The sequence below is a fragment of the Sparassis crispa genome, assembly GCF_003851025.1.
Source record: "Sparassis crispa DNA, contig_000003F, whole genome shotgun sequence".
In the NCBI taxonomy this organism is placed as follows: Eukaryota; Fungi; Basidiomycota; class Agaricomycetes; order Polyporales; family Sparassidaceae; genus Sparassis; species Sparassis crispa.
In genome coordinates, this window is record NW_020939750.1 from 1,004,506 (window position 1) to 1,016,942 (window position 12,437).

The following is a 12,437-nucleotide window of genomic DNA, read 5'->3' on the forward strand; positions in this document are numbered from 1 at the left end:
CCACGCGCCCCCGTGCTCGCGTTGTCAGCATCTCCCTTCGGAGATCTCGCGCCAACACGGACGCATCTCGCCCACCGGGGATACACCACACCGTGCTGACTTGGTGCTGACCGTCTCTTTTCCTCCTCCTCCTCCTTCCTCCTCCTTCCTCTCTTCTCACCCCATCCTCACCAACAACTCGACCATGGCCCTCGACGCTTCCGACTTCTGCAAGGTACGTCCCAGCGCTCACCCCGTCTTCCCGCGCGTGCTCGGCGCTCACCGAGTCCTCGTCCCTCCTCGACGTAGATTATGTGAGTCCCCGCTATCCGCTTACTGAGCGCGTCGCTGACCTCGCGTCCCCGCTCCCAGCCTTGCCATCATCATTCCCCCGCTCGGTGTTTACCTCGAGCGCGGCTGGGGCTCCGACCTCGCCATCAACTGCGTGCTGGTACGTCTCCCTGCTCCTTCCTAAATCCCACATCTGTAGTTCTCACACTCGCTCAATTCGCTCTACTTAGACTCTGCTGGGATACCTGTGCGTGTACCTTGGCTCAGCGGCGACGCAGACATACTGACATACTGACTGACGTGCTCGTGTCGTGCTGCAGGCCGGGTATCATCCACGCGCTGTACATCATCCTGAAGGATTGAGCTGCATGACTCAGAGAGACGGGGCCGCGGCGCGCTTACGCTCGGCTCAGTACGCACGGACGATATGAGGTTGGGTGTTACACGACCGCTCTGGCTAAGCTATCATGAGTAATGCATTATCTATCCCCTGCCTGCACTGCATGTATCCTGCGCGCGATCTCGACGCTAACGTGCGCTCGCAAGTAATGACGTTGAAGAGATAACGTATATGTAGCGCTCCATTTCTAAGCCTGGGCTACAGGCACCACAGGCACCCACCGCACCGCGCGCCTTCGATCTGAACAAGTATATGATGGCATGTACTATCAGTGGTCCACTAACGCACCTACTCTTTCAGAGTTCGGCCTCCCGTTCTTCCACAACTCTCCACAACCTCTCGGACTGTTTGTAGATGGAAATTTTGGCATATAAGCTTGTTTTCCTAAAATTTTTCGAAGCGAAACGGCCACGGTTTGAGGGTGGCCGAGAGCAACAAGTGTCGAGACAGTAATGCAATTGCGACTCACAAGAAGCGGAATAGCCCAGTATTTTTCGCGGAAAATCCGCTGGAAAGGGTTGAAGTAAAGCACGCAGAAAAATTGTGGGAAAAAGAATAGAGTATTTCTCAGCTGCTGATTGGTTCATCACCGCGGGTATTTCCCATGAAATTTCTTCAAACCTTTTTTCTCATGCTTTATGTACTTTCTGCATTTTCTCGGGGTTTTTCCTGAGAGAATACTGGGCTATGCGTCTTGTGACTGCAGTTTCCCCGAGCGGTAACCGACTTACCATTTTTGGTGCATCTCAGGAACTTCTTGTCTCCCGAATTCCATCCTCGCAGAGTTTTGTACCGGAATTTTTGTATAGTGCACTTACATACCACAGAGAGTGCCACGGAATTTTTTGCCGGAGCAATTTGATGGAAGGGAACTAGGGTCTGCCGAAGCTGAAGCAGTATTGCAATCTGCTCTGATGAGTACTGATTCAACTATCATTTCATCCCCGTTGCCCACTGTCATTATCAAAAATCACAGCCACGTTCAACAAGTAGAAGAGTATTTATTTTGTGATTTTAGGGACGGAGGAGGTGACACAGTTAATGTAATTGCATTACTGTACCGATTGCATTGCAGGGCCACTGATAGTATGGTGGCATGTAATGAGGAAAAAGACAACGTACAGAGCGACGCACTTCTAAGTTAGCAGCAAACGCTACCGGGCTACCACACCTTCTAAGCTAGCAGCGGCAGACCGGGCTACCACACTTACCACACGCACCACGACCGCACCCAGCCGACGACCCGCCGCGCCGCGCGCCGCAGTACCCTCCACGCCCTCCGCATCCCCGCCCGCACCCTCCGCGCCGCCCTCCTCACCCTCCTCGCCATCGTCGCCCTGCCCCGCGCAACATCATGCGCGTCCGCTCCCCGCGGCCGCGCTACCAGACTCTTTGCGCACAGTGACTGCCTGCCGAGGGTGCACGGGCGGAGTGCTGCTCACCTCCTTCTCCGTCTCCTTCTCCTTGTCCTTTTGAGTCGCGCCGGGCAGACCATGAGCCGCTGGCGCCTTGTGTCCCTGGGCGCTCTCGTTGCCCCTGCTCTCTTCTTCGCCCGTGTCTTCGCTTCCCGCTGCGCTCCCCTCTTCTTCTTCGGTTTCGTCTGCTTCTTCTTCGCTCTCCTCTATTTCTGCGGGACCGGCCTCCGTGGTTGGCGGGACAGCTTGTTTGACCTGGCCAGCTGATACCGGCTGCATGCTTTCTGGCTGTGCGTGCTCCGGCTCCTCCTCCTCGCTCTCCTCCTCGCCGGTTTCTTCGTTCTCTTCCTCGCTAGCTTCTTCGCTCCCTTCGCTCTCCTCGGACTGCTTCGTGGGTGCGAGCTTCGACGAAGGCGCCTGCTTGGGATCCTCCGGGACGTCCTCACCAGCGTCTTCGCTCCCCTCGCTCTCTTCCTCGCTAGTCTCCTCCTCCGGCTGCTTACCCTCCTCCTCCTCCTCCCCCTCCTCGTCGCTCGACTCCTCCGGCTGCTTACCCCCCTTCGTCTCCGGCTGCACCTCCCCCTCCTCGCTCTCGCTCTCGCTTTCCTGCTCGTCGAACTGCTCGATCATCATCTTCCCCACCGCCCAGCACTTCTCCATCCCCTCGCGCGTCGCGCTGCCAGGCTTGAGTGCAGAACCCCGCGAGGCAGGCCGCGCGTGCCACGCGCGGATGTCGTCCTCCTCGACGATGTCCGCCTGGTACAGCGCCGCGAGCACCTGGCCAAACAGCGGGAGACGCCGCGCCTCGCGCGCGCAGTGGTGCTGCAGCACCTCCACGCTCTCCACCGCGTCCACGCCGCCAATCCTATCGATCAGCGCGCCCCAGCGCCCGACCACACGCGCGATCGCCGCGCGCTGCCCGGCGGGGTCGCCCTCGACGACCTCGACGCGGTCGACGATCGCGGCGACGACGGCCTCGCGCACGCGCCGCAGCGGCACGTTCGACGCCATGCGCAGCGTCTTGAGCTCGACCGCCGCGTTCTCGACCGAGTGCCCCTCCGCGAACGCGCGCTCGAGCGATTGCGCGACCTCGGAGCGGAACTCGGAGTCGGCCGCGGACTGGCGCAGCGCGTGCAGCGCGGACGCGGAGGGCCCGCCGGCCGAGGTGGCCGAGAAGGAGGTCGCAGAGGACGTGCGTGAGAGCGAGGGAAAGTTGAGCGAAGATTCCGCCTCTGACTCTGACTCGGACTCGGATTCGGAGCCCGGGTCGGAGAGCTCGAGGTCGGACGCGTTGTCACCTGCGAAGAGAGGATGAGCGAGGGGTAAAGGCCTGGCATGGGGATACACACCTATTCGCATTAGTCGTTGGTTGTCATACGACTCCACCCCGTCTTCTTCGTCCTCCTCTGAAGGAGGACCTCGCGGCCAGACGACGGCGTTCGAGCCCTCGCTGATTATAGAGATTACGTCTTCACTCTGATCTGTAGGACCGCGTTAGTTCGCGGGCGGAAGATCGACCAGCTCGGAATGGTCACTCACTCGCTTCCACCTCTTCGAGCTCGGAATCCTCCCCTTCGTCGTCCCCGTCCTCGTCTTCGTCCGCGTCTGCTCTTGCGATCTTCTCCCTCTTCCTCGACAGGCGCTCGAACCGCTCGAGCTTCGCGCCCCTGCCCAGGACGACGCCGTCCCCGACAAGACAGCCCGCACGCACGGTGCTGCCCTCGCCGATGGACACGCGCGCACCGACGATGCTCTGCTCGACGACGGTGCGCGCCCCGACCTGCGTGTCGTCGCCGATGTACGCATTGCGCAGCACTGCGTTCGGGCCAATCGTGCACCGCTGCCCGATCACGCTCGCGTGCACGGACGCGCCGTCTGCGATGTGTGTATGCGCGCCGATCAGCGTGTTCGGGCCGACCTTGCATGTACTAAGGGAAACGGAGGTAAGCGCTCCAGCTGCGGGTACGTAAGGTTGCTACACGGACCGCGACAGGACTACTGAGTTGTCTTTTGCAATGTATCTGTTTCCCCGGAGGTGCTCGTACGAGTGTCCTCCTGGGTGGTTATCGTCGGGAACCAACGGGAACGTCCATCTGGACAAGATATCTTTGCTGTGACCATCATCCGTCAGATTCTAAACGTTGCAGGAGAGAGTAGGCCTACCTGACTGCGTCGTAGCTGCGCGTGTCCGCGACACGCGCCGCGTAGCCCTCTCGCGCGACATAGCAATAGATATTCTTCATGAGGAGGTCCGAAGCGAGCACGCCGTAGACGAAGTCTCGCCGGATGTCCGCATAATCAAAATTATCTTGGAAGAGTGAGGGGACCTGGAGCGTGGTCGTCATGAGTCGTATGAATCCTGTCAGCGTGAGCAGGACGGACCTCAACAGAACACACGTCTATCGAGCAGTCAATGAGGTCGTTCCGGATCTCCACCTCCGGATGCTCCGCAAGAATTTCGCGGGGAATACGCGCAAGTGTCTTGGGCGGGTACCCAGTGACGGGCTCGTAATGCAGACACTCGGATGTCTGCGCGTCCAGCACAAACACGCCCGAGTCCCCTCTCGACCTAAATAAAAAACAGGCACCCTCAGCCTCCACGAACCCCACTTCGCAATCACGAAAAAGACGCACCTCGTACGGTGCGCCGCGCCGCTCTCCTTGACCACCATGGTCATGATGGCGTCCTTGTTCGTGCGGCGGCGCTCCTTGTGCACACGGACGACCTCGTCGATGTGCACGTTGCTCACGAGGTCGCCCGTGACGAGCACGAAGTCGGACGTGATGATCCCGTGCGTGTAGATGTCGCGCATCGCGTCCCCCGGCGAGAACGTCTCCTTCGCGGTCACGATCGGCCGTATCTTCAGGCCCGTGCTCGGCTTTGACCATTTCGAGTCCCTGGCGCGCGACACAGAGACCGAAGGGAGATAGGTGTCAGGGTTATTTTGCGCGAAGATATTGCGAGTAGGGTTACGCACCGGATGGCGGCCTTCACCTGCTCGGCGTACGACCTACATATGACAAAAATCTCCTGCACGCCCGCGAGCGCGAGGCTCTCAAACGTCCAGTCCAGTAAGGTTGCGTTGCATATCGGTAGCAGACACTTTGCACGACAGTATATTCAGCCGGTCGAGCGATGGTGTATGCACACTAGTGAACTCACCCGCGGCTTGCCGACGGTCAGCGGCCTAAAGCGCTTGTTGAAGCTGTCGGCGAGGATGACGGCCTGCAGGACGTCGTCCTCGTCCGCGAGGTCCTTTTCTTTGCCCGCAGATGATTTGGGGGGCATTGCGATGAAATGTTACGGTGTTACAGAGGAAATATTCGAGGTTACGCCTCAACCGCAGTGTACACCCTCTGCCCGCGCGGAATGACTCGATGCACCCATCCACATGGTGCACGATGACATGGTGGCGTCTGTCCTAGCTCCACGTATTAAAAACCATCACAAGGGAGATCTGGCAGGACGAATGAGCGTTCCCTCTTTGATCTCATGAAGTTTGGTCTCGCAGATTATGCTACCTCAGGCTGTAGACTCATGTCTCGCTACTGCAACAAACACCAACGATATTGAAAAAAACATCAATTACAGAAATGCGTAGACACGCCAGCACAATCCGATGGAATGAAAGTGGGGAGGGGTATTGGGATAAGAAGTTATCCAAATCGACATTAGACGAGACGACAGCGGATTAGCGGCGTGGGTATGAATCATGGGTCATAAAAACAAGTGAAGACTAGATCCGTGTCATACAGTAAAAGCAAGGAGAAATCAGAAGAATAATGCGCCTAAATCACGATGATCATCACGACAGATGATGCAAAGGCGTGCAGAGGGGGGCAGCGTAACGAGTCATGATCGAAGACAAAATCCATGCACACGTTCAAGCACCATTTATGCAGCAGCAGCAACGACGGGAGCAGCGGGTGGCGCCTCGACCTTGGGCTCCTCAGGGACAGCCGGTGCAGACTCAGCGGCGGGTTCCGCAGTAGCCTCAGCCGCAGGGTTCTCCAAGGGGGCGACGGGTTCTGGCTCCTCAATCTTGGGGGGAGCCTCCTCAACCTTGGCAGGTACGTGGGGCTCAACCCTCGCCTTTGGCTTGAAGAAGTCGCCAACACGGGAGGAGAGTCGTCGTCCAACCTTAGGGGATTTCGGCTTCTCTTCCTTCTTCTCCTCCTTCTGCGAACGCAAGCGATGAGATCGAAGCTGTAACGGAAAGTGAAACTACACACCTTTTCCTCCTTGGGTGCCTCGGCCTCCGCGGCAGCGGGCTCAGCAGGAGCGGCCTCTGCAGTAGGCTCTTCAGCCGGAGCAGCTTCAGCTGGGGCAGTCTCACTAGAACATCGTATGACAATACGAAGCGGGCAACGGTGACATCAAGCTTACGTCTCCTTCACAGGCTCAGCAGGGGTCTCCTCAGTCTTGGCAGAATCGGCAGCCTCATCAGGCTTGGGCGCTTCTTCTGCAGCAGGAGCGGCAGGAACCTGCAGAAGTCGCAGATAGCGATGTCAAAGGGGGAAAATACGACGAAAACTGTTTTCAACACACCTCCTCCTTCTTGACAGGGGCCTTCTCCTTTACCTTCTTCTCAATCTTGGCTTTCTCATGCTTGAAGGGAGCAAAGATCTTAGACAGGAAGCTAGGGCTCTTGGGGCGCTCCTCCTTCTTCGCCTCTGGAGCGGGCTCAGCCTGAATAACTATTAGTACCGGAAATTCTTTTACATAATAACGACACGCACGGGCTTAGCCTCCTCACTCGTCGGCTGCTCAGCAGCAGGTTCAGCAGCGGCAGCCTCTGTGGCAGGTGCCTCAGCGGCAGGCGCGGCCTCCTGAACAATGAGGTTAGACCAGGGCACAAACAAAAAATCATTCTGACGGACTTCGACCTTCGCGTCTTCCTTAGGGGCCTCCTGAGAGAATTACGCGACGATGAGATGGAGTATACAAGAGAAACCGCGATACATACAGCAGCGGGCGCTGGCTCGGCGACGGGCTCAGCGGGCGCCGCTTCGGTCGCGGGAACCTCAGCGGGCTTAACCTCTTCAACGGGGGCGGGGGCAGTAGCGTCAGACATTACGAATAAGTAGTCGTTGGACGTGAGCTGATGGGGGATGAAGGTCAGCAGATGGCTTTTAAGAGGGTAGGTCGACAAGGGCCGAGCCGAGTCACAGGAGGGGATGATATCAGCGAGGCAAGAGAGGGGAACGTACGGTACTGTTACGACGAGAAGAGAGAGGCGAGCTGGCCTGGCCTGGATTCCTGCAGGAAGGAAGGAGAGAGAACGAGAGAGAAAGAGATAGGGGCGGGAAATAAGCTCTGAACACCGCGCCTCTTATCCTTAAACGGGCGCGTACAAACAAGCCTAAACTCCTTCTGGATCCTTCCACTTTCAACGTATCCTTTTTTGGAAACATCTCTGCTCCCGCTGCATCTTCTGTGACAAGTCTTTTCTATCCCCTCAGCCGCACCCACGGCACCAGCTGTGCCTTCGGCGGGCTGCGAGTCGAGTTTCGGACCAGAAAGGTGCGACGATAGACCAAAAGACCTGTATCTGGCCTGGTCTGTGCGCACGAGGAGCGTGGGAAAAACGGAGACAAGCAAATAGATGAAGTAAAGAATCGTAACAGAAGCCTCGCTTCTTTGGTAGCGAAGATCTCGCATTGGCCGCTCTGTCGCAGCGCCCTTGATAGGCGCACCGTCTTCGTGAAAAATATGGCGAAGCAGTCTATTATGCTGTGGCCGTTCTACATGAATATCCCTGTCGCTGAACGGCGGCTGCGGCGCGGTCGAAAGACAGGGCGGGTCGGTCGAGGCGGACGGATAAACGATGAGCAACGGGCGGAAGCGCTTCTCGATCGCGTCTGGAAGCGATTGTGTTTCATTTTTTTGCCATTCTCACGCCCAGTATATATCCCGCGTCGCCGTCACGTTCTTCCACACGACATAAGAGCAGGGCGCGTTGGCCAGGCCCTTGTCACCTCGTCTCTCGCCTCCACACGCGACCGGTATTTGGTCTGCTGGGACTGCAACTATGCTTGTGGTGTTTTCACTCCCCAATTCCACAGAGACTTGAGTTGCACGTCGTAACCAGGCCCACAATGCGCTTAAGCTCGCTCAGCCTCTGCTCCTGGCCCCCTCTGCGACCCCCAGTGAAGCTACACCGTGCTTTGAGCCTCGACTGTCTCATTCTGACGCGATTCGAGATGCTGAGTGCGGTTGTACCACCCTTTCTGCTCTTCTCTGCATTTACGCTACTGCTTCTTGTATCTCTATCTCTTCCAATCATGACAAGCATCTACCTTTTCACTGTGAGCATTGACGCGTCTTCCTCGCTCCTCGTTCCAGCACGGCCGGTTTCGCGCGCCTTGGTGTATAGGGGTAATGTATCTCCGCCCTCAGCGTATCGCGAGTTCACCTGCCACATCTACATATAGAATTGACTTCACCGGACTGCTGCTATCATGTCTCATGACCCTAGTATCGCCGGCGTTCATGATGGCACGAGTGCACAGTGTTCTAAAGCGAAGCTCGGGTGTGACTTCGATGGTACTCCTTTCAGTACTCTGCGCGTCAGCGGCTTAGAGAACTCCATATCCCGCACACTCAGTGCAGTGCTCGTTCTGCATCCTATCGGTATGCTCTGCTCTGCTCTCTATCTAATCTCGATCCCGTGACGCCATCACAGCTTGCGGATTTGCCTTCCTTGCGTGAATTGCTTCTGTGTTCGTTCGCAGTAGTCCCGGCGGCAACCCCGGTCTCACGTCACTAGTCACTCCTTACTCTCGGGGCGGTGCTCCTTGCTGCACTGCTGACCACCGTGTCATCTTCCTACACTTGAAACCCTCCCGGATTTGTATCCCTGAGTGAATGTTAGGTTTGCTTCCCTTACAATGTCACCATTTGTCACCGGTACAGATTTATTGATAAAGTTTATATGTGTGATCAGGACTGAATAGGGACTCAATTGACCAATTGAATTTGTTACTTCAGCAAATAGAAACTGTGTTTCATCTACAAACGGTTACTTTGTAGTGAGCACGAAATTCATCATTTGTCGGGGTAGCAAATTTGAGTTGGTCTCAGGTGCTAGTGGATGTTATCTTTGTTACCATTGTGCGGAACCGGCTGGACCGAGATTCGCAGGACGTCTCTTTGACCTGGGGTAACGCTGTGCGTCCACCCTGTCTGTTTCATGTACGGACTTCGTTGATGGATTGTTCACATCATGTTTTCGCCTTCCTTGTGTGATTTCAGGCCTGGATGACCTTAGGTGCGACCATCGCTTTGAGGGCGGCTCTGCTCGGTACCTGCGTTGGTCGGTGGTGCACAGGCAGAAGCCCGAGCGAGTCCGGTCTGTGTTCCCATGCGGGCCCCGTCGCTGAACATGCTCGAATTCCACACGCAGCATATATGGCAGGTATTGAGTCCACTTCTCGCCACTGATGTCGTCGGGACTCCCCATGTACCCGACTGATGACTCCCACATGGGCAACTTCCCCTCTTTCCTCATGGAAGAGGGGGGAAGATGTGCCTATGCGTTCCGATCATCTTCAGCTCGAAGGACTGCCTCTAATCCCCTAGATAATCGTACCAGACCGCGTGTAATTCTATGCTATCGATGCCGATCTAAGTTATTGCCGTATACCCGTGTGGTTTTTTATGAGATTGAGCGCAATCGATCTCGAACGTTTGTTCAGGACATTCAGAAACGAGCCATTGGCTACACAGGTCTGACTTGATGTTCAGCCAATTCCAAGGACGCCCCGCTACCGCTCGTCAGCCATCTATTCGATCAATTAACGTAGCTATCGGATTACGTCCTCCGAAGGAAGGTCGGGATAGCAACACGCTCACGCAGCAGCAGCCTGGACGGCCGGTGTTGCAGCCAGCTTGGATCGAGGAGGAACGCGGAGTCCCTTCGCTTTCATCCTCTTCCTCTTGGTTTCTAGAGAGAAGAAAACATCAGCGATCTGAACGCGACATAGAGACGACCAGCGCTGACCCTCAATGTACGGGCGGTCCTCGTCGCTATCGAACGCAAACTCCGTTTCCACGGCCTCCACGCCCGCCTCGACCTCCTTCGCGCTCTGCGGTTCCTTACCCACGTTCTTCGCGCGCTTCTCCACCTTGAATTTCGCGACAAAGAAACCGTCCATGTTGTGCACGTGTGGGTAGAAGCGGCGCGTCAGGCTGACCTTCTCGTGGAACGTCTTCCCGCGGTACTTGGTGTACCCCGGCCGCCCGAACTCGAGCCCAGTGTCGACCAGCTTCACGTTTGGGCGCTTGCGCAGCGCATAGTCGACTACCGCCTCGTTCTCGTCGACCGTGACGGAGCATGTCGAGTAGACGACGTACCCACCCGTCTTCGAGTCTGGAGTAACGCTATCGATGGCGCAGAGAATGAGCTGTTTTTGTAGGTGAGACAATAGGACGAAGTCGCGCTCCGACTGTGGGGAGAAGTAATAGAGTAGCGTTTAGTAACTGCACGATAACAGATATCAAGCGCTATACCTTATTCGTCTTCACGCTAGCATCCTTACTGATAACACCCGTTCCGCTGCACGGGGCGTCCAACAAGACGCGGTCGAAGCCACCTATCACCTTCGGGAACTCCCTGCCGTCATACGAGCACACGACCACGTTCTTGCATCCGAGGCGGTGGACGTTCGCAGTGAGACTCTTCGTACGCGCCTTGTTCGCGTCATTCGCGAACACGATCCCCGTGTTCTCCATGAGCGCGGCCATGTGTGTTGTCTTCCCCCCGGGGGCGGATGCCATGTCCAGCACGCGCTCGTTCGGCTGCGGCGCGAGCGCGATTACGGGCAGGAAGGATGACGCAGCTTGCAGCATGTAGTGACCCGCGAGATACTCGGGGGTCGCGCCGATAGGGACGCTGCTCTCGAACACTTGCAATCCGACGTTCGTCCATTTGCCAATGGGCTCAAGGTTGACGCCTCTGTTAATGAGTGCCTGTGCGAGGTCCCTCCGTCGGCTGTGGAGTGTATTCGTTCGGATCGTCACGGGTCGCGGTACCTCGTTGGCTTCGAAGAACTCGATGGCCTACGGAAGTATTACATTAGTCAAGTATTGTGGTATTGTATCGACGAGCAGCATTGATAATACCTCAGCAACAGGGAACAGTTGGAAGAGCTTCTCGGCAAGGAACTCGTTGTAGCCGTAGTAACTTGCAATGTCGTAGACAAGCTGCTCCACGTATTCCGAGCGCGACCTAAGCAGAAAGGAATGTGTTCAGCTTGAATTCGGACATGTGAGCGTAGGCTACTTACCGCCCCTTTGCCGCTCGTCTTTTAAAGTTCCCCAGCACAAGCACACATTCTCGCATTCGCCGCTGTACGAGGTGCACGTCAGGACCACCGCTCTTCTTCTCCTCTTCCCGCTGCTCGGCAGTGGGTAACTCAAACGCCTCTCCACCCTCCTCTTCGTCTCCCTCCATATCCGCGTCATCTACATCTGCGAAGTCGTCATCTTCCGCGCCCGCCATCTCCGCTTTCCGCATTTCTTCGACGTCCAATTCTGCCTCCTTCGCAGCTTTGACATCCAATGCGCGAGAACGTGCCTCCATATTCGCCATCGTGACGGGGCCATCTTCATCCTCATCCTCATCCGAGTCAGAAGTAGAGGATGAATTGACTGATCCGGTAGGTATGATTTTTGACGGTCGTTCGTGTTGTTTTGACCTTTTGGTCTTCAATTTTGCGGGTATTGGCTCGTCATCGTCGTCGGAACCAAGGTCGAGCTCTTCTACAGGACCTCGTAAAATATCGTCACTTAGATACAGTGAGCTGACAGCATAAAGGAGAAAAAATGAAGCCGATGCTTACTCGCCCGCATCTTCACCACCCATATCGAAGTCTTCGAGATCTCCAGTGAAACCGACAAACTCTTCCTCGTCACTATCGTGGAAGAGCGACCTTCGACCGCTTATGAGCCTAAGCTTACGGTGAAAAGATACATAACATACTTCGCTTGTGCTTTCAGATCTACATCCTCCTCAACATCCTCCCATCCTTCCTTTTCGTCGGAGTTTTGGTGTTTGTTTTTATTCTCGGCCGCAGAAGACTTGGCCTTCTCCGTCTTGCCTGTCACCTTCCCCTTGCCTTTGCTGTGGACACGTTCCTTCTCCTCCCCTCGAGCCTTCTTCGCAGGTCTCTTGCTCACGCCCTCCTTTGCACCTCCATCTGCGTCGGCCTTCCGCTTGCCCGTTTTCTTTGATGACGGACGGCCCGCATTTTCCTGCAGTTCTGCCAGCGGTTCGGGGTTCCCTTGCTTGCTTTTTGCGCGACGACCCATGATAGATTGGCAGAAATTGAGCACAAGCCGGTAACGTTCC

At 56.3% G+C, this 12,437-nt stretch overlaps 4 protein-coding genes across 4 annotated transcripts; 1 reads left to right on the forward strand and 3 right to left on the reverse strand.

Moving 5' to 3' along the window:
• Positions 1-184: 184 nt before the first annotated feature.
• On the forward strand, positions 185-633 carry SCP_0403930 (Plasma membrane proteolipid 3; the record flags this gene model as incomplete). The annotated part of the gene is made up of 5 exons (XM_027757129.1): positions 185-214; positions 289-293; positions 352-430; positions 501-517; positions 591-633. 5 exons carry the CDS (start codon positions 185-187, stop codon positions 631-633), a joined length of 174 nt encoding a protein of 57 aa, XP_027612930.1.
• A 1,178-nt stretch (positions 634-1,811) lies between these two features.
• Positions 1,812-5,374, reverse strand: SCP_0403940 (hypothetical protein; the record flags this gene model as incomplete). Its single annotated transcript, XM_027757130.1, has 12 exons — positions 1,812-1,832; positions 1,891-2,007; positions 2,055-2,060; positions 2,113-3,383; positions 3,435-3,566; positions 3,625-4,013; positions 4,071-4,196; positions 4,249-4,412; positions 4,468-4,654; positions 4,720-4,983; positions 5,064-5,188; positions 5,249-5,374. 12 exons carry the CDS (start codon positions 5,372-5,374, stop codon positions 1,812-1,814), a joined length of 2,928 nt encoding a protein of 975 aa, XP_027612931.1.
• Positions 5,375-5,980: 606 nt separating this feature from the next.
• Positions 5,981-7,160, reverse strand: SCP_0403950 (hypothetical protein; the record flags this gene model as incomplete). Its single annotated transcript, XM_027757131.1, has 7 exons — positions 5,981-6,265; positions 6,319-6,421; positions 6,473-6,570; positions 6,635-6,775; positions 6,826-6,915; positions 6,967-6,996; positions 7,053-7,160. The coding sequence occupies 7 exons, from the start codon at positions 7,158-7,160 to the stop codon at positions 5,981-5,983; spliced, it is 855 nt and encodes a 284-aa protein (XP_027612932.1).
• Positions 7,161-9,936: 2,776 nt separating this feature from the next.
• SCP_0403960 (25S rRNA (cytosine-C(5))-methyltransferase nop2) lies at positions 9,937-12,397 on the reverse strand (the record flags this gene model as incomplete). Its single annotated transcript, XM_027757132.1, has 7 exons — positions 9,937-10,031; positions 10,089-10,533; positions 10,598-11,146; positions 11,210-11,315; positions 11,374-11,874; positions 11,929-12,018; positions 12,069-12,397. 7 exons carry the CDS (start codon positions 12,395-12,397, stop codon positions 9,937-9,939), a joined length of 2,115 nt encoding a protein of 704 aa, XP_027612933.1.
• Between the last annotated feature and the right edge of the window lie 40 nt (positions 12,398-12,437).